Consider the following 22,608-nt stretch of genomic DNA (forward strand, 5'->3'; position numbering starts at 1 on the left):
TCAAAATTATTCTTAATTAGGTATATTTTCCATTACATGCGTTTTATATTCGTTTTAAGTTATTGGTTATTCGTTATTAGTTTGAAGTCTGTGTGGCCATGTAGGGGAGCCAACTCAAGAACGTATCAGGGAGCTACGTAAAGTTGGCTCCCGACAAAAAAAATGTTGATGGCACCCAAAGTATGGAGCTACAAATTCTGGAAAGTGTGTTACAAATTCTGAGAAGTGTGTTACAAATAGTTGCAAATGAGTTACAAAACAATGGCGTTTGACTGGAATTAATCAGACAATGCCGGGGGCCAATTTCACGCAGGTCTCTAAATTTAAAATTAATATGGAAAAAATATCAACTCAACTCCGTTTAAAAAAAATGTAATCCACTTTTGTTAATTAAAACCTACGTGAAAATGTGGAATGTGGATCGCTAGAGAGTATTTACTATTTTGTGCCTATCAATTGGTTTATAACAGTATAATACTACCATTTTATCAGAAAAAAAAAACAGAAATTATATTACTATTACAATAACTTACTAGTTATTATGGTATTGAATAATTTTTATTTAATACTGTGTTTATTGTTTATAGTAATAATTCGTATGCCAATCATTAAAACCAAATATTTCAGAAATATTTTTAATATTACTCTCGTGCGGGTTATTTTACGCCTCAAAAAATCAGAGTTCCAAATAACAATCAATTAAACTAGCTTAGTTCCTAGTTAAATCAGAAAACTGATTGAGTTAAAAAAGATAATTAACTCTTTTACGAACAACCAAGAGCGTATATATTTATTGCAGTGGCGACGATTGAGAGAGATGACCATCATGCGTCTCTCGATATCCAACTACATAACACACAAATATTTATAGCAATTTTTTTACTACGATATCGTATTAATATTTACCACAAAACGGTTCCTCGTCCCTCGTCAACAGGTACATTTTGCCGCGGCCCGGAGACTTGTCTGAGTGATATCCCATGTTGCCGCACTTGGACTTGTCCTTGCACGGGAAGCATTCGCCTTCCAGAAACTTCTCGTATGACTCGCAAGGCACAGCCGGGAACGCGCAGCTCGGCGACACGCTGTCCGTGAAGAACTTGTACGCCCTCCGGTGATTGCACAGGCTCCTGCCGTACACTTCAGGCGCGGCTGAAATCAAACGCATGTCATATTGACATTATATTTACGGTCCAAAACTCGAAACAACGAAATAATAATATGTTATTCGTAGCAGACGGTGATGAAATTCATTGGGCATTGTCAATGCAGAGACTGGCAGGCGGCGATGTTGAGAAATTTATAAATGTTTAACATTGACGTGCGCCTGTTTACATTGCAGCCTGCTCGGTGTAAGAATCGTACATAAGATCTGTACACTCGTAGATTTATAATAACAACGATTATTTATATGTCTTTAGGCGATGTTTAAGTTAGATTAACAGTGTGACTTTTCACTATACACGGGTAGGAGGTCCCCAATTTTGAATAAAAACTTTTTTTTTTACAATTTAATGTGGAGCGTTTTTTGTCGGTATTTTTTGTGCGTCAATCTAATAGATAATATAACTTATAAGTTTCGGCAGAGCTTATGACATAAAAATAAATCGTATTCAAATAATAAAACCAATCATCTTTTTATAACATGAATTATTAGTATCCACGAAATTACGTAGTTCAGGTAATATTTTTTAGGCCTCACAATTATAACGATTTGTGGTTAACACGTTATTTTATTAATTTTTTTTTTTTAATTATATACACTGTATATAAGAAAACTACGAAGTATGAACTCTAAGGAAAAAGATGAAATAGCTTAGTTATAATATGCAGAAATACACTCAAAATAAAAATTGAATATTAACCATTGGATATGATATAATATGCAGTATTTATTACACTCCATTAGTATGGGTTTGAAGTATTTAATTTGGGTCACTTGAACCACCGATTTTAACTTTAGAAATAGGCGCCAGTGGATTCAAAAACGTAAAGGCGAAATAGTGGTTGGTCTTGAGCAACTGCAGTTGCAATTAAGCGGGTGTGCCAAATTGTATATCTGCACTTACCACTTAAAATTATATAAACTATCTCAAAGTTATACAAAATATTTACTTGCAAAACATACTTTTTTCTACGAGTTTAAAAACACGCAGTGCTATGTATAGTTGTTCGAGTACCACATAAACCTTACAGCATTATGTGTGAAGTTATTGCTTTTTTCGTATATAGGTACATAAATATTGTTTTATTGTTATGTAATATTATAAATCTTAAATTATAATAATTCATATGCAATAAATTGAGAAAAAAAGTCATAAAACCAAATATTTACGTAATTATAATATTTCAAAGAATTCCCTGGGTACCAGAATCCATATAACTTAGATTATCGTTTAATATTTTTGGACTCAAAACAATTTCTTCTGTTCACTATTAAATACTACTATTTTTAATTGACGTTACGTTATTTTTAAGCGATAAGGTGTAATTTATTGTAATTGTATCGCTAGTCGCCTGTAATAAAGGCAATAGTACCTATATTTTGTGATTTCAGGATGGTGTTAAATATGAGTGTTGCTGAAGCTTACCCAAAAAATTATTGCCTGAAATATATATTATTATAATAATACATGTAATTGACTAGGTTTAGATTCAGTAGTCGGTAGACACGCAACTGCAGAATAATGTTGGGCAAGGGGGTCATGTTCTATTATTAGTTATGACAGTTGGCTCACGATTTAGAATAATAATAATTGAAATCAGATACGATATTAAAAAATGAAAGAGTTCGTTGCCGGCCCAGTTGAGTCAGAACGCACCCATTCATCCATCGTCCATTTCGTTATGGGTATATTTAACGAATCTGAGCAATACTATTTTAATACAGTGGTTGTTAAATATCCGACGTAGCGAGATTTCGTCAAATAAACGAAGTTGCACAGTCTGCAGTTTATATATTACTGCATATTTTTGGGTTTAATGTTGAAATTTCGGGTCCACCAATAAATTACAATAACAAGACCACAGAATACGTTGAATTTATAATATCCTATACTGTGATAATACCGCAATAGTATTGTACTAATATAATATAACAATAATATTTCAATGCGCATAATCATTTTACAGGTTCATGACGACTCTACGCGTTGTGCCGAATGCAGGCGACGATGAACCAACTGTGGAGTCGCCTGTGTCAAATCGTAAGAGTTATTAATATTTGGGACGAGTACGAAATATAACGGTTGTAAACTCGTAACTGTGTTTACAAAACAACTCCCATCGAATATTCTATATTTGCATACAATCGGTTTTTGAATTCAACGAAAAAAAATACTTTCACGGCAGATAGGTAGGTGCTATATGTACCTATACACTATACATGTAATAATAGTACGGAGGCGGAACGCTATGATATTGTTCAGTGACCAGAAAGATAGGTACAGTGTTTATAATTTTTACAAAAATTGTGAGGATTTAAAAACAAGCATAAATATAATATAATAATATGATATAACGGTAAACGCGGAAACCCAAGCCACTGTGCATCTATTCAATTGCGTGTAGATAGGTACGTTAAGAATTATTATAATAACCCGTCAAATAAAACACATTAAGTCTACATAAAAAAAAGCGTAAAACGAGGTTTCAGCCGACCAGCTTGTAGTTCTATACCTATCTAACGTATCCCATATTATTATACGGGTCAGTGGGTTTAATGTTGTAGATAAAATTATTTTTATGAATTCTCAGCTGTAGTAGAACGCTTACGATATCATTATAATAAGATATTATATACTCATAGTATGTCTGTATATAATACGATTGTGGAGTTTTTACTAGGTATAATTTTTTTTTACAAATTGCAGATTAATAATAATGACGTTAGAAAAAAACCATTATAATAACATTTATTATCGAGTTAGTCCCGTCGATACCAGTTTGACCTACACTAGCGTAACATATTATCCATGGTTTTGGTAACTATATAATATGAAAACAAGTGAATCTTAGGTCGCCTGATTTGATGTCCGCTCGAATTATATTTGGTTGTATCTATAACTGGTGGTCGGTGCCGATAATATATTTTCAGGTTGATTCAAACAGGGGTCTACCTGCAGCTGTAGTTGTTAAATGTGGTGTAAATGTATTATATTATGTTTTAATAAAATATTAAAGGTTGCTATAACAATATAAGGTGAACCGGTTAAATTCAATCAACCCCAATAACGGACCAAAGTATAATATAATCGTGGTAGTGTTTTTTTTTAAGGTTTTTCGTTTTCTGGAATGCAACCCCTTCAAGTTTATATATCATATTATACACTGCTGCAATTTTAATTCACAATATTATATTACATTGGATTTTAGTATAACAGTATGACAGTGGTTTTTACAAGACGTATAATTATGATTAACCCATGTTGTAAACACAATTAGGTGAGAATTTATATGCATCTACATAAATTCATAAGATTTATTGCACACCATTAATAAACAACCAATTTTTCAACAAATGTCAACAATTTTTATGTCATGTGCCTCTCGTATAAAAGAGTGGTTTTTGTGACACAAACCGTGTGTAATACTATACAGTAAATGTGCACATACCCATATATTATTATTGTAATACAAAATGTTCTATCGTTTTTCAACTATCTAAAAAAAAAACAAATTTTAAAACAAGTGTGATATCTTTGACTTTTACATTATATATAGTTTCTATAAAGACGATGGTACATGCATAATATATAAAGGTGTGTCGTTGGATTGTCTACCTGAAGAAAAATAAGAGTCGAGAAAAACATCGTTACTCAATACCCATAAATACGATGATTCGTCATCGTAATGTAGTTTAGACTAAAATTAAAGAAAAAGAACACATTATCAAGTATAGCATCTAAGAAGGCTACAGAAGTGTTCCCATGTTTGAATTTACCTAAACCAAATTTAAAATATGAAAAAGTATAGGTACCTATATCTGTTCACCAATTTTAATTTTAAGAGATGATCAATTATTCATCACATTTAATATATAAATTATTGAAAGCTGATTGTTCATGATATAATGTCCATTCGTGTAATTAATAAATGTGGTTCACAACCAGTGTGTCACGTAATACCGTAATGCGTATCACCCCAAAAAATTATTCTATACATTTTTTTGGATTTTCATGTTATTTATAAATGTTTAATACTCTTTCTCTCGGTGATTCATATGTGATGCCATTTAATTTAATTGACGTCTGCAATCACATGAGAATTACAAAAATTGAGAATCACTGATTTGGGTAGGAAGGTATAGGTAGGTACATCTCTTCTTCGATTTTACAAAACTACTCGTATATAATATTGAGTAGGTACCTATAATATTTATAATAATAGTAATAACAAAATCGATTTTACTCTAATCCCATCCGACGTCAAGACCCTCGTAATCACTAAATACACTCGAAGATGAATTCGTAGGAGATATATGTCCTGCGAAGATAGCGTTAAAAAATTATATGTAGGTACTCACACCAAATGATGTCGGTGACGGCACCCACGAACAGGTTGGAGCAGCCCTTCTGCATGCGGCCACCGTTTGGGTAGTAGTCCACGTGGCCCATGGGCTGCCAAGCGCCCAGGCCTCCCAGTATGAGGTTCTCGCCATTGGAGTGGATCACATCCACGAACTTGGCGTCCGTCGAGTCCAGCCTGGTCTTGGGGTCCTGGTTCTCAAACAGCGGTCCTGCCGGGTCCAGGCCCGTGATCCTGCTCAGGTTCTTCAACTCGGCACCGGCGTAACCGGCAGCGTGCGCTCCTAAGCTGAAGCCGATCAGGTGCACGTTCTCTATGGGTAGGTTCGCCTTGGCCGCCAGACCGGCGATCAGCATAGCCACCTGTTTACCAACCAGCCGGGTATTGGCAGCGGCCCTCACGTAGTTGGGTATGATCGCCCCAGCCTCCCAGTCTACGCAGATTACGTTGCAATCGACCTGCGACACAGACATGACAGGACGGTCAAAAACCACAGACGAAAATCTTATAATAATGTAGAATCTCAGCCCCCTCAAAGGTCTTTCTATCTTACCCTCAAAATTATTTTAATATTTTTAGATTTGAGAATCTTTTGTTAGTGGAATATGATGGTGAATTGGTGAGTTTCTGGATATTTAAAAATTTTGATGAAAAAAAAAGAAATTATTTATTTTCTATGGGTCGATGAAAATTTGGACTACTTGAATACATTCGGGCAGATTAAAATATTTAAATAAACAGAAGAAGTACATCTTACTGAAAATATGTGTCAGTGTTTTTTAATAATAACTGTATTCTGTAACTAGGAAATAAAAATGGAAGAAATACTTAACGATTATAATTCCATTTCGTCCATCGTAGATTCAAAACAAAATATAGATCTTGGTAGTATTAATATTAGAGTTGATTTTTTCTCGTCAGTACCGATGAAAATGTTAGTGGCCCTAAATATTTTGACACGTTCTCGTTATAGTGTGTTAATCATCGTGTATCAATCTTGTTCTTATATTTTATTTCGTGTTGGTTTCAAAGATTTTTCGCGGGCATGATAATAATTATAATAACTAGTTAGACGTCTGCGGCCTCATATAATATTATAGGTATCTACTGGTTTGTGAGCTAGCACACGCGTATATAATTTAAATTTATGTCGTCCGTTTTTCGATCGTAAAATATTGTGACGCGACCGGCGCGGCGGCGAATAGGAAACACGTGGAAGTGACTTCTTCTGGTGTACAGCCGCCACTGGGTCAACGACGCCAAGTGCAGCGAGTGTTTATACCTAATATTGTTATTATCGTCATTATACAATGTCACGGGGTCGTCACGAGTTTGTAATCGGCACGCAACGAACGGAAAACCACATTCGTCGTTAATGTTTTACTTGAATATTATGGTTTTCGTCTGTGCGGATTATTCGGATACTATAGCGATAAAGGCTGACGACGACGATGATCCATGTCCGTTTTCGACAACCGGGTCAGTGTTATAATACCTAAATACATTATTATTGAACACAATAATTATTATCGTCGTCACGTCATACGAGCGCAGCAATGCAGTAATAGCGATAGAAGCCCTCGTGCCCAAAACGAGATCTATAGTGTCTTGATTCTACACGACGATGATGCCGATGATAGTAATTATTAGTGATGATTCTATGATTTCAAACGGTTTTTTACTTTTACCAATGAGAGATGCGACGGACCATTGAGCGTCGTAAGTATTGTTATCATTGTTATTACTATTTGAGTGCTACATCGAATGGTGAATTTTATTGTGTGAGTATTCACCACCCTCATTAATTCAAAGTCCTTAAAGCATTTCACCAACGTCCGTTGTCGTAGTATAATTTATTTTTTTATTTTTGTCATGTATATTACTTTTTTTTTATTATGTTCAATAAATAAACATACATCATTTACGTCGTTTGATAGTTGTACGAATGAAAAAATAGTTGTAAACGTAATTAGTATTGAAATGTTACATGGCAAACGATAACTTTTTTACGAACAGTATTCTAAACGTAAGTACTTACACCTACTAATATTTTCTCGAACTCTATAATTATTTGGTTTTTGCTTGAATTATTTTGAACGGTGTTTGGGTTTTATCAGTTGCTGAATGTTTTAAATCTTATTATCAAATCTTCATTATTATTATTATTTTTTTTATTTTTTATTTATATAATTTAAATCTGTTACAGAATAGAACAATGAGTAAAAGTGATGAAAGAATAATGGTTTGAGTGAAATACAAATTAAGGAAACCTTTCAGTAAAGGCACTTTGACAGTTACTTATGTACATAAATATCATATCTTTATTATAGTTGAATATAGGTATTTCAAATTTGCTTGGATGAATATTAATTTGGAATTGTAGTTTTGAACTTTATGCAATGCAAGTATTATAGTGTATTAAACTTAAGTTGGTAACCTAACCAAGCCAGCTGACATGGTGCAATTGTCGGTGGAATTAAAAGTATTTTCAAAATTGAAAACAAAGTATTGATAAATACGAACAAGTTATTAACAAAAATAAAAATAATTCTTTCTTAAGTAAAATATCTCATAATTAAACAAATGTTGACCTAGTGTTTTGACACTATACAGTTAAAATTATACTTTTGATCACTAGTAAAATGTATTTATTTTTATTGAATATAATGATTGAAATTCTATAACACAATATTATTACCTAGGTATGTCACACATTGTAATGTTTTTTATTATTTCTAAAGGCTAAACAATTTTTATTGTTAGTTATATTTATATTTTTATTTTTTAGTAAGTACCTATTTTTAATGTCCTTACCAATATATTTGAGCGAAAAACAAAAACCGTGGATAAAAAGTGGAAATTGATCCTAAATGTTATAAAAATATTCGATTGACCAACGATGTACCGTGGCCGTTTTCATTTGGCACACATAGTTTCTTTTAGGAAACGTGCAGCGCTTATACAAGAGGTGGCGTACCTACTGAAAGGAACCACAGCTGTTTTAGATTATATTTTCGTGTCCGCACAGCCACTGACTGCCATCGTAAAAATATTATACTGGCACATCAACATCGTTTGTCCAAGATGCACTTAATGGATCGAGAAAACCTCGCGTGAAAGTAACCATATACCCAGTATTCAGTTTATCAGTCACCGTATAAAATATACTGTATAGTATTTATATATGTTTATAACCTAATAGGCTGTAATGTGGTGGTATAATATTATCGAATCCTGTTGCTAAGACCGGCACGGTGATAGGAACTTCTAAACGATGATCGTAATGATGATTCATTCGACGGTCACGGCTATTTCTTCGTAAATTATTATTCAAAACCATATTATTATTTATTATTTGATCGACATGGCGTACACAGAGAATCGAGGAAAGTTCGCAAATGCACCTAATGTCGTGAGTAAATTTGCATGTGCAACTATATAATATAATATTTTATACGCGTGTGCAGTGTTTGGAAAAAACATGTTCTCGCTCATATTGTGAGGAACGACACGTGAATGTCACTCACTATTAACACATCAAATAGAACGTGAACGAATTCATATTTTAAAGGAACTCGGACGATTTTTAGCTCGTTCAAAATCGTTGAATTTTATTCTATTAAATACGAATAAATAATAATTTATAAAATTGTTTTCCAAACTTTTCCCCCACCGTACACCTTAGAATACATTAAAAATGATTACAGAAAAATGCTAGCCTAACAATAATAAACAATAATAATTCATAGACCTTTTTCGGTGAACATAAGGACCTCTAGGGTTCCGTGGATCACAGTTTGGGAAACTCTGCTTCAAAGGTATGGCATACTAAAAGTGTAATACATTTAATCTGTATTCATAATATAATATCAATCAAAGTTTTTAAAATTAAATTTCATTTCATTTCGTTTAATTAAACTTCTGTATATTATTAATCTGTACACGAAATCAAGTAATAATAATCTCAGATCTAGAAATAATCGAATTTATCCATCGTTTTCTTTCACGTGATTTCATCCCGTCAATTTGCAAATGTATAGATAGGTACTATAATAACTGCTAAGAACACAGGAGGAAACAAAAACGAAAAAAACAACTGGCCAATCCATATCATACCTAGGAGTGTCTCCTAGTGTATGCCGTATATAAAGAAAAAGAAATTTTCCGTTATAAAAACACGTAAGCCAAATAGGTAGTAGAACTGCAAATGTACTATATCTCATCAATACACTCACGCGTGATGTGTACTATAAACTGTTACGCCGATTGTATAGACACACAAGACGATTCTTTCAAAATATACTCTGCTACACGAGATTTCTAAAATAAGTCTCACGACATAACAAATTGAATGGCGAACAAACAGTCTTAGTCGATACAGTGATAAATAATAATAATAATGGGATCCGACGAATTGTCAACTACCGCGGCGGCAGTGTTCTATACCGGGTACTCACCACGTCCATGAGCGCTGATCTCATTTCGTACACCCATACGTTAGAGCAGGAGCTACCAAATCCGTGGACTATGACTTTGGTGGGAGCTGACACGTTGAAGGCTTTGCCGGCCCAGTGCCAGATGGACGTCATATTTGTGAACGCCACGTCCAACAGTGGTGTGTCCCGTCGGCTCCTCCGTGAGCTGTACAATAAAAATCTAGTGTTCACCTGCGAAATACGTAACGATGATATTTTAATAATACGTCAGAATATTATATATCATACAAGTGTCCAAGAACCCGACGGCATTCCGATATAATATTATATCTGCGCACGGTGCTTACCTCATCGGGACGGTTTGGTACCATTCCGATGTAACCGTAAGGGCCGGAAGTGTCGAAGCAACCCACTTCCGGATAGCAGGCGTTCGTTTCTGCCCTTTTTTGCCTGTCGAAAAAAAAAATAAAAATAAAAATACGATTAAAACTATGAAAATTATTTATCCGTGTTAGTTTAATTGACCTAACCGGACACCATAATAAAATAATATTGTATAGTTTTATAATCGATATTCTGTACTAAATAAAGATGTGTATGTATTCAGTATAATATATTAATTTCATTGAAAGCCGTACTTAATATAAATTGTAATTCTATAAATAGACGGTTTTCTATGAATTCTGATAACATATTGTTGTATGCAGGGCCGTCTTTATTGTGGACACTATACACGCCCATGAAATTTCTAAAATATTTTAGGATTTTAGGATACGAGACGGGAAGATGTAAAACACGTGTACTGACCGTAAAGCAAACAAGTGGTTATAAATCTCACAACTAAAAATCTTATTATTATTTTAAAAACAAGTAAGAAATAAAATATGGTTTTGATTTCCTCATTTTTTTTATTTTAAAGCATAAACTGCGTGGTAATTAAGTTATCCGCATTACAGTTAAAATTCATTTACTTTACATTTACATCCAATTACGTATTTATAGTTTAACTATTTATGTTTGCACACTAATTTATTTAATTTTTATTATTAAATTAAAGAAGGAATTCAGATTCATTGATAAATTTTATCTTACGATAATGCAAACAAAGCATGAGGAACGGTAACGTTTTTATTGATGGCGAAGGATAATTTATTTAAAATAATATATTAATTAGCTGTTAGTTTTATTTGGACTAATTGCTTGTTGTACCTATTTGTTAAGTATTTTATTTAAAAAAAACATTTAGAAAGATTATAAGATTTAATTCAAATTAAGCATTGAGCCAAAATCGATTACACGAAGGTTTATTTGGTAATAAGGTATACATTTTTCTATTATAGTATACTTTTGGTGGTTCTTAATTTCTTATAATAATATGCAAGCAATAGAGCATTATAATTGTCAACACTGAATATATACAAATATACCTATAATAGATATGCAACAAAAGTTTGAGAATTAAAGTATTAAACGGTCATCTTCTGGATTAATATTTAAATTTGTTTGTGCGATGTTCTGTACTTAAGTAAACTGTAACGTTGTATTATTATTATATTAAATATATAAAACCTGCGTTACACTAGACAGGAAAAATAAATTGCTTCCTAAATTATAATAGTATAAATATTTTTTAATAGAAAATTTAAGAAATAAATAAAAAGAATACCGTGTTTCATAAATGAAAATGTATCCTCTATAATTGGGCAGTAAACAATTGTCTTAATTCATAAAATAATTAAAGCCCAACGATTTTCATAAGTAAACATTATAAACCATCCCAAACCGGTGGTCCGCAGTACCATACATTTGTTCTTCGATTTCTATTACAATTTTATTTTTTCTAAATAAATTCTTAAAACAATTATTGTTAATGAGCAAAAAAAAATTCTTCCTAGTTTTCGTAAAATTGAGGTGGCCCGCGACCTATAAAAAATGTCGAAGTTAGAAAAGGTTGGGATACACTGTTTTAGATCGAAGGTTTTGATGTTATATATCCGTTTTATGAATCAAACTTGTGAGCAGTTTTTTATGTACGGACTGACATGAGCCACCAAGCCCCGAAATCGGATGTTAAGATACATAAACTATACGTCCATGGAGTGTTAATTATTCTTCAATATAATATGACTTAGACTAACCTAACCCGTTTAAGATGTAAGTACCGTTATATGAGAGAAATGACGCATAATATTAAGCTTCTTTGGAATTCTGAAATCGGGCAGATGTTAATTCGACCCAGAAATTTCAAGTAATAAAAAAATGAGTAGTGAACTCTGCTCGATAATTTGAAAAATGATTCTCATGACCATGATCCTATTGACGATGACGATGATATGCAAGTATACAAATATGAAACCACTGTGGTCAAACGTAAAGCAAAAGAAGATATCTGCACTAGGCCAAATACATGTCTTTGTTGCGTGGTTAATAATATATCTAAACCTAACGTGTAAGATCTTCAAGTAATTTATATCTAATGAATATGTACAAATTTATATAGAAAGAAGTCAATGCCAGCACTACCGAACCCCATCAGTAAAATAAATGAGGTACCTATTAAAGGTAGTAGGTATGCAAATAGTAACATATGAAATAACAATTTTTAGCTGTGATTCAAATTTAAAAATATAGATTTTCTAACTGAAATTTGTGCTAGCTGATTCTAAAAAACATTATAATGTAATAAACTACTAATTATATATGAAAAGATCACGGCATTTTTTTTTTGCCGAGATCAAAATAGACTTTTGAACATTTTTTCATCGGGCGGAATGTACTTAATGTACATTCACTGATTCACACCCCAAAGCGCCATCCAACTTTTGTAATAAATCACATCATAGATTTTTTTCTGCAAGTAAGACCATTTTTATAACCCGTCCAATTCATCTTGGTACATGTTCACATGGCTATAGTTACAAATTTATAAAAAACAATGGTCCAAGCTACATATATTTTTTTTTGCAGTATAACGTCGTTGACAAATACAACTTTCTAAGTGCTAAAACATGACTTTTTTGGACACACAAATAACGTTTAAAAAAAATTGAGTCAAAATGTAATGTTTGTGAAAATGTGTGTATTATTTTCGACCGTGACAGTGCCAAGATGAAATGGACGAGTTAAATATGGAGTTTATTTAATTAAATTCAACAGTTTTAAGAATTTTTTGAAAATAAATTAATATGACACTTGAGCATTTGGGACTTCTTTGACCTTAAGGTTCCGTTTGAAATCTAAGCCTCGTCATAATAAATTTAAAAACACACCCCCGTGAAATATGAAAATGACTGCTCACGCCCATATAATAATATGAAGATGATGATGGATTAATACCAGGCCATAACGGTACAATATTATTTCGAGTGCAGTGATTCTGAGTTTCTGACATCACGACGCGTCGTCGGAATAGAGATGCAGGTGTCTGCCCAACGTTCTTTCATGTTATTATTATTATTATCATATACCATACAGACGCATTCCCAGCCCTAACAGTGAATTATTATTCGGAGGTCAGAATATAATATTTTCAATTAATGTGTTTCGACTGACCTGTGGTGGGCGTTTACGTTCCTTATACCTATATTGATCTTATTCTGATACCTACCCAGTCATAAATTATTATATAAATTATATACCATAATGGAAGTACTGGTGGGTACTATGCGTATTACATAATCGTCGTTAATTAAGATTTAAAATATTTACTCTAGATCGATATTACATGATATGACAATACATGCTAGAATCTAGCACTTGTTGAGTGTTTAGAATTATATTTTTTTTAATTTCGATTTTTTTATCCGACGAATTCCATAAACAATTATTACACACGATTAAATATTGCATTATGGCGTGTTTTGCAAACTATTTTATTTATAATAGAAATAGATTAATTAATGTTCGGAGACCCTATGGCATTCATACCGCACTTTAAAATTAATTGTAGTTGGTTATAGGATATATGATGCTTTAATCTAAACGATAAAAACTCTGTTGTAAACTGTTTACAGCTAAAGGCTGCTATTAGGTTTCAGAATACGGAATTCGCCTTTAAATCGAGTACTTAATGTTTTTCGTTCGGTTCGGCAACCGATTAGAACCATATATACATACACCATGCGGATGGGCACTATACAATGCAATAAAATGATATGAGTAGTGTATAACATAATAATATCATGACCGTTACAACTGTCGCATCTAATAACGTAATATCATAACTGCAGCAGTATTACAATATATATAATATATATAGGTAGGTACTAGGTGAGTAACCACGTTATACCGGGTATACGATAAGCGCACATCGCTTCGTACGCGGATTCTTCTGCTTATTCGTGTATTATTATTATTATTATGCTACGACTTTCTCGATTTTTGAAATCCAGCAAGTGTTATTTTGACCGAGTTTCGGCCATCCGGATATCGTACGCGCATAATATTAATGTAATATAGGCACTCGTGCACTACGCGTGGCATAGCGTGTGTATTAAAAAAAAAAAAAAACATTTTTTTAGCACCTTTTCGATGAGTTCTTTCGCTGTTTCCATTCTTCCATTGACTGCACAACGGATTTGTAGATCTGCAAGTCCGAAGCCTCGTCGGCCGCTTCCAGGTCGGCGTTTGCCCATCTCGTACCAGCGCTCTTCACCTGGTCGTTCACTGTAACACAGTTATAAAAACCAAATTAATCGTCAACATAATATACTCGCCCACGTTCCGAAGACACGTTTTTGTATAATATAATACATTACAATATTATAAACACCGTACACGGCCATTTACAATAATATTATTGTCCTACACACCAGTCGCGATCCACTGGGAATATAATATTATCATATTATAGTCCAAGAAAAAACGCGTCAGCTGTAGGTACCTATTGCGCGCATCGGTGAACTCTGCAGACAGCCGGCATAATAAAAATATAATACATGCCTATAGGTTACCTCTATTACAATACGTATAGTAAATAGTCATTTTAATGAGATGGCTCGTATAATACTACGATTCATTATGTTGCCACGTCCTTTCTTACCCTTCGCCAAGACCTGCAACACCCAAGATCGCCCGAACCGAATAATAACAATACCTAATACAATAGTATAAATAATTATAATTGTTTATTATTATCATTACCTCTGTATGTACGGAGTAGCTGATATAATAATTATGTATCAGTCCGAATTAAGTTTTTACATACGTGATAGAACAAGGCATAATTCACTTCCATCGTCATATTATTGTGCACGGTCTAATGTTTGACCGCGGAATAGGAATTACTTTGAAATTTTTCCTATACGTATACGCTATGCAGTGCATTTTTATAGGTCACCGAAACTTTGACGAGCGATCGTCCTCGCACGAACATCGTGATTCGTATATTATAGTGAGCGTGCAACGTTTGGGTGTATCTACACAAACCTCATAATTTATAAAATACTGTGTACAACGTTTGGTTTTTCCGACAAAAGGAAGATGCCTATCTCAAGATTATATCATTTCGTTTGGTATAGCGGTGTCTTAAACTGTATAATATTATTTTCTTTATGATGAACATAAAAATTAACTGATTTATTCTGCGTTAAGTTTTGAAATTTGTTTTTCGTTCTCAGCGAACATTTGAAGCAAGAAAAATGAATGTAAGTAACCAATTTTTGCTATGAACCAAACATTTATACAGAATATAGGTGGAACCTTTTGTTTGATGATGAATTTAAAAAAAAAGAACAAAGAGTATAAATGCATTTATAGTCAAAATCAAGAATTGACGTGATGTACCTAACATCAAAATCATATGACTATTGCAGATGCTTACAGGTTATCATTAATTTATTATGATATCCAGATTATTACAACCTTTCAGTCTTAGCTCAACAGATGAGAACCGAAAAGTGCTATTTATATCAGTTTTAGTTCAAAAAAAAAATTTGGGAAATTATATACTGATTTAGTGTCTTTCAGTTCTCAATAACTCTTTAAATCGTGGGCCTATGTATACGGTTGTTCACGAGCTTCAATAATTATGGGGTATGGATAAAATCAATCATATTATGACACATACATATAACAATATGATATCATCAATTATAAAAAATGAACTTTCAAAAAAAAAATCTATTTAGCACCTATCGGTTCTAAGTCAGACTATCTTTGCGAGGGTTTTGAAAAAATTACAGTCAGCGTGAATTTTTTTTATGGCAAATCTTGAGATTTTGCCAGACATGCTCGATGATCACGGTCCGCGTATAGCGCCTTATAATACATGAGTATGAATGATGATTGTACACTGATCTGGTGGTTTCTGTCAATTATTTACTAATTAAAATTTAAACCACACCACCACCAATGAAAATATAAGTAAATAATTCTTTACTGGGTTAGGTATATTGAAAAAAAAACCAGAAAGCTTAGCATATAAAAACGTTCTATTTTACACGAAATGTTCCTGTGCATGGATACAAGGTAATTTAAATTATCATTTACAATTTCAAGCCCTATAATTATTACTTTCTGAATATTTATGAAAATTATGAGAAACAACTTAGGCATACATAATAGTGTTGTACTTTTCCCTAATTTGAAGTGTAATTATATAAGAATAATGTAATATAGTATGTTATTATTATACTTTTCCTTATACAATTTAGAAGAAAATTGAATATTTTAAATTTAAAAGTTAACAGTGTTTTCATAGGAGAATTTAAAATTATATTATAATATTATTGTATTAAATTATCAGATAGTTAAGTATAATAATTGGACCAGAAGTTTAGTATAATAATTGGGTATTGAGGGTTTACGTACATCTGCCTTACCTCGTCGTCAGACACTAATTTATCATTATTTTTAATTTTAAACTAATGACGAATAATTTGAAAAATATTTGAAAAAAACTGTTATTAAAACAAACTTGTTTGGTATTAATAATCAGTATCCATTCACTGTACAGCCTTGAAAAGTGTTTTCCAGCGAAGAAAACTACACACATTATTGTGATATATATTATATACTATTCGATCCTTCTATCCATAATCATAAAGCAGATAATCTAAAAGTATGTTTTGATGATTTATTGATTCATGTTAAGGCCACAGTGGAAAGTAAATATTATGAATTATTATGGTAGTTATTTCTAACTACGTTATAGTATTTGATGTGTAATTCCTAATTATTATTATAATAACGACATACATTTCGAATTACTATTTTATTAATTTCATACATAATAATTATACCTATATATTTTTTAAATTATACACATATTATATAATTTCTTCTGATTAAATTATAATTTTAGTATAATTGTAAATATTTTGCAATCGAGATTGGTCCGAATGTCGAAGTTTAATTTAAGATTTAAGATTTAGCAACAATCAAAGCTATTTTAATACACGTTTTTTTGATTTCTGAATATTACCGAAGTTATAAGACATGTATATCGTACATAACGTGTAAATCACCATGATCTGATAATTAATATTGTACGGTTGCGTATAAGATTTAACATTTTTACTAAACCACATATCCCCAGCTTCATAGGTATTTTCAAAATCAGTCCAATACGAACTTCGTGTACCATATTTTTTTGTACTTTTTTCAACTTTACTGTTTTACTTGTACTCTTAATTCTTATAAATTATAAATAAATTTGTCTACGAAGCACGAACTATTCGTATATAATTTTAAATTGATCTCCAGGAGAGTGATAACAATTGGTAACAGGATTATTACTGGAATAATTTATTGTATCTTGCGATGTCTCAATGGCCGCGTTTGTGACACCGCGGGTAACCAATTGAAAGATATTGCGATGTATTTATATCGAAAGCATATTTTTGGGTCTTTGAATTTGTCAAGTGTCATGCTAAAACAAGATCGATCACAATTCGTCGCAAACAGAATGTACAAAGAACGAATTGTTTCATTTTCTAATTTTCCTATCATGCCAACTTTTGATCTCTTTTCTGAATATTGCAAGTAGATATTGCGCAATAGTATAAAAATATGACAATATGGCCACCTCAAACGCCGCTGTCCTTTCAATTATCGAAGAGTAATATTTGAGAACATAAACAATAGATTGCCCATTTTAAGTTACTCTCGTTTTCAATCAATTATTGTGTTGACTCGAAGTGCAGTGATATAAAGGTTATTTTACATTCTCCACTTGCTGATAAAAGTTAGACCAGCCATATAATACCATAGAACATAAGTGTTTAAACATTATGTTCTAAGGCAACAAGTGTGTGGTTTGGTATTAAATTGTATTTACCCAAGACTTGCAATATCGACAACAAAACCATGGTATAGTAATAGTAATTTATCGATGGTTTTGTAAAAACAATGCAATAATACATAGGTATTATAATATTAATATTATTTTTAAGATCATTAAACATAATACGCATAGAATAATCGATCGAAACTATTGATGGATCGTGCAAATGAAAAAAAAAATACATCATTAAATAGGTATGCATTAAGTATAATTTTCACGTTTCAAAGAATGGGCACGAGCTTTCATCAAACCCGATACCTATAATACGTACAACGTACTAAATATGTCAGTTATTATTTTAACATCACTGTACTCGAATTAAAATACATAAATTTAATATGTACTAACGTTTTCGAGATAAACCTGATACCACAATAATCATATGTGCATTTATCCGATTGTGTCGTATTACCTTTTCACTGCTTATATTATTATTAACCTAAAAACAAAATTCCAATGTACATATTAAAATAATGTTGCACATAATTGTATTGTACACATCTGTATACGTTAAATATTATATTAAATGCATGTAAATAAGCTATTGAAAATGCATTATTTACATGTATTAATATGTATTTGTATACTACATCCTTATTAATTGGTACCATGACCTCAAAAAAAAAAAAAAATAATATGCATAAAAAAACTAAATTAGTGAAATTATTTAAAAATCAATATTGCTTAAGTAAAATTAAAAGTTTAAAAGTACAATTTCTGTTACATTTTGAATTGATGTCTATTTTAAATAGTTACCAAAGACAGTCCGTCTTATTTAGTCAGCATTAAAAACCAAATTGTTGAAACGATCAATTAATGTTCGTTTATTTTTACGAAATCTCACATCTTGAGGTTTATAGTATAGTTGAAAATAAACGATTTACAGACGTGGCGATGCAAAACTTAACTTAGGATAATATTTTTTTTCACATTGCTATTTTAAATCTACCGTGTAAATTATGCGATTAAAAATGTATTTGAAATTGTATACTGTGCATTGAATCAACAATATGTATATTATGATACTTATGATAATGTTTACCGTAACAGATTAATCAGGTTTTGTATTGTAATCTATAATTATTATTAATTCTAAATTAACACAACTGATTATCTTAACCAGCTGATATGTATTATATTATTATGAGGTATACTAGAAGATTACATCGTGTATTTAAGAAACTATATATCTATAAAATGCAATTGTTATGCAACTGCGAAAAAAAAATATAATAATAATCGGCGAAAACATTTTATTTTATCAATACACAATACACATCGCACACGTTGATAGATATAAAACCTAAACATAACCTACTTCACAAGTAAGACAGTGTAGCTCTTTAACTGTCATAATATCATCATGCTTACTTTGAATCAGTTTAATAATATAAAAAACATAATATATATATATATATATATATGAAGACAGGGCAACTCTTCACATCGTAAACGACTGGGATTTCTTGGTTTTGTGTTTTGATATAATGATATTGTTACTATCATAATTTTTGTACTATTTATTGAATTTGTATTTTATATAGTAAGGTTTGCGTCAGTGCGATGCAGTTTTTAAAAACTTTAATAGTTACTTGGCAAAGGTTTTGCATTAAATTGTGGTTTTGTGCTAAAATGCATAAACAAATATCTTATGCGATAATTGCATTTTATTACCTTCTGATTCTATTTTTTCCTATTTTGTAAAAAAAAACTGTAAGAATGTAATGATCATCCAGTATTCATATAAATTCAATAAACTACAGACATTACATAACTTTGGCAGATAATTACGATGAGAATATGTCTACATATTTTAACCTCAAATAATTAAAGGGAGGAGAATAATATATAAGGAGAAATATAAAAATATACATCACGATTGAGCAAATTAGAAAGCAATTTGTCACTTCTATACCACTGCATGCTGGATCGACTTTATATTATACTCTTCGTTTGGTAATGCAAATAAATGAAATATTCGGCGAACTCTATTGAATTGTCCTACCGACCTAATTCGACAGCAGGTCCAATTTGTGAATTACGCGAGCCAAGAGTATTGTTGACGATATGCGTTTCTAGGCGTTTCCAATCCGACGTGAAACTCGTTCGTCAGTATCTTGATCATCGGTGACCTTAATAAAATAATATATATAATATATATATATATATATATATATATATACATACATAAACACATATATATTATTAAAGTCAAGCGAAAAAAAAATCGCAAGTGCATAAAAAAAATTCACGGGATATTGATAACAGCGCAACAGTTTATTGCTCTTATCATGACGCGTCATATTACGCCGGTTTCGCAATTTATTAATTGTACTTGTTGATAATTTTTGTTAACGATATAAAACGAGCGGTATTTGGTTAATTTTTAACAATCAAATCGATCTGTAAATGCATAATACAATAATAATAATTGGCGCTGTGGTATTCAAGTAACCATAACGTGTACTCGATATTGGTAGGTATACCAAACGTGACCAGTAATGGTAATGAAGTATTTGAGTAGTGATCAGCAAACGTAATTAGAAAACGAAGGTGATAGAGAGAAATTAATTAAAATTGTACATAATATTTATTGTGCCCAATGACTTTGGTTCTTTTATCTTTTATTATATTTTATTTTATCAAATAATAAAAACCATCATTTGTCGTGTTCAAAATCGAAAATAATAAGCCAGCGATTTAAAATCACGTTTTTCGGGTTACCAGAGTTAAACATTTTTATTTGTCCGTATTTAATACAATTATGCTTTTCTTTTCTTTTTCTATTATATTCATTGTTATAGTAATAAATTACATTTCTAATAGAAACCAATCACGCGCACGTTAGCTGTTCGTATATTTTATTGTTGATGATCGTGTGTGCACAGCTGCAGCTAGAACGCAATCAGTTAAATATTTAAATATCGGCAAACGAAATCGTAAAAATGATTTTACTGTAGAAATAATAAGATTTAAATCTTTTTATTTTCTCTTTCCGTTTTTCTTATACTATTTTCTTATAATATCTCGCGTTGCGATTCCATAAAACGTCGACAGTCAATCATACGCTGTACACATACCTTGTGTAAACAAGGTTAAAACGTTTTTCATAAGAAAAAAAAATGAACTGCAGCAGTGAATAGTTGTTATTGTAGTAGCTACGTAATGCGTTTATATATCGTCTCTGATCGATTCACTGCACGCGCGCGTCGAAGGCAAGTCACAATAAGTATAATATTAAATAATAATAATTATTATTATTATTATTATTATTATTATTATTATTACGATCGTCACACATCGTATCACCGTATAATTTTATCTGCTCGTTAAACTCGCAGAATACTTCACCCGACACATAATAATATGATGACCACCGCTGCTGTATTATAGTAAAGCTAAAGATTTTGTGAGGCAAAGGCCTCGAATACGATTTTATATTACACCAGAAGTCGCCGATTTACAAAACACGTCCCCGTACTCTGAAAATATTGTATAGTTGGCAAGTATAGGCACTACTCATAGTAGTTTATAATATAAAACACACAATGTTGTTTTATCGACGATAATATTAAGGTGACTTTACACTGTGTTTACTCGTTTACCGTATAATGTCGTATACAGACAGTAGTTACAATAATTGTGTAGTAATATATAAGTAGTATAGTATATTATATTGTAGTGCAACGGAAAAATATGTTTTTGAAAAGTAAGTTACCATTTTATGGGTGAAAATCAGTGAAGGAAAATGTGCTGAGAGCAGAAAATATTTTTTTTAATAAAACGGCGAGCGGGGAAGAGTCAGTCCTGTGCCTTAGAATTCGGTAAGAATGTATGTCGGTCGTACACGTACAATACGCGACAATAGTGAAACTGACCAAGTTAATTATTTTATGTTTGTATTAAATTTCAATAAAAGTGTTGCCGACCAAAATGTGTGTTAAACTTTTCTTGTAATCGTTAAAGTTCTATCTTATTAGGTACCTTATTAAAGCTGAAAAGTGTTGGCGTATTTTGATACTTGTGGTCAACGAAGTGTCGTCATCTCGTGACCGAACTGCGCAGAAATATTATTACCTGTGGTCGATAACGACATGATGTCTAAAATTCACTGACACTAAACTACAACCGTTCACCCTTGTACTTCGCATTAATTTAACGAAGCTACCCAAGTTGATTCGACATTGGTCATTGACTCAGAGAGTACAACGGTACAAGACTGTAAAATAAAATTGTAAGTTTAGAAAGTGACACTATATCCGCATACAACTAATCGAACAACGATAAAGCGAGGGTCGAAGGGCTATATCACATTAAATATTTAAATAAACTAAAAAATTGAAAAGTTAGAAGTCGGAAATT

At 31.8% G+C, this 22,608-nt stretch overlaps 1 protein-coding gene across 1 annotated transcript in view; it reads right to left on the bottom strand.

The window, feature by feature from the left end:
• The window catches only part of LOC111026559, a 40,660-nt gene that overhangs the window by 5,729 nt on the left and 12,323 nt on the right, over positions 1–22,608 (bottom strand). Inside the window, exons 3-7 of the mRNA XM_022304655.1 lie at positions 14,486–14,627; positions 10,310–10,412; positions 9,984–10,193; positions 5,525–5,984; positions 907–1,152 (exon numbers count right to left, since the gene is read on the bottom strand). Of these exons, the coding sequence (XP_022160347.1) occupies positions 907–1,152; positions 5,525–5,984; positions 9,984–10,193; positions 10,310–10,412; positions 14,486–14,627 (1,161 nt within the window). The remainder of the gene's footprint in view (positions 1–906; positions 1,153–5,524; positions 5,985–9,983; positions 10,194–10,309; positions 10,413–14,485; positions 14,628–22,608) is intronic.

Source organism: Myzus persicae, unplaced genomic scaffold (assembly GCF_001856785.1).
Source record: "Myzus persicae strain clone G006 unplaced genomic scaffold, MPER_G0061.0, whole genome shotgun sequence".
Classification (NCBI taxonomy): Eukaryota; Metazoa; Arthropoda; class Insecta; order Hemiptera; family Aphididae; genus Myzus; species Myzus persicae.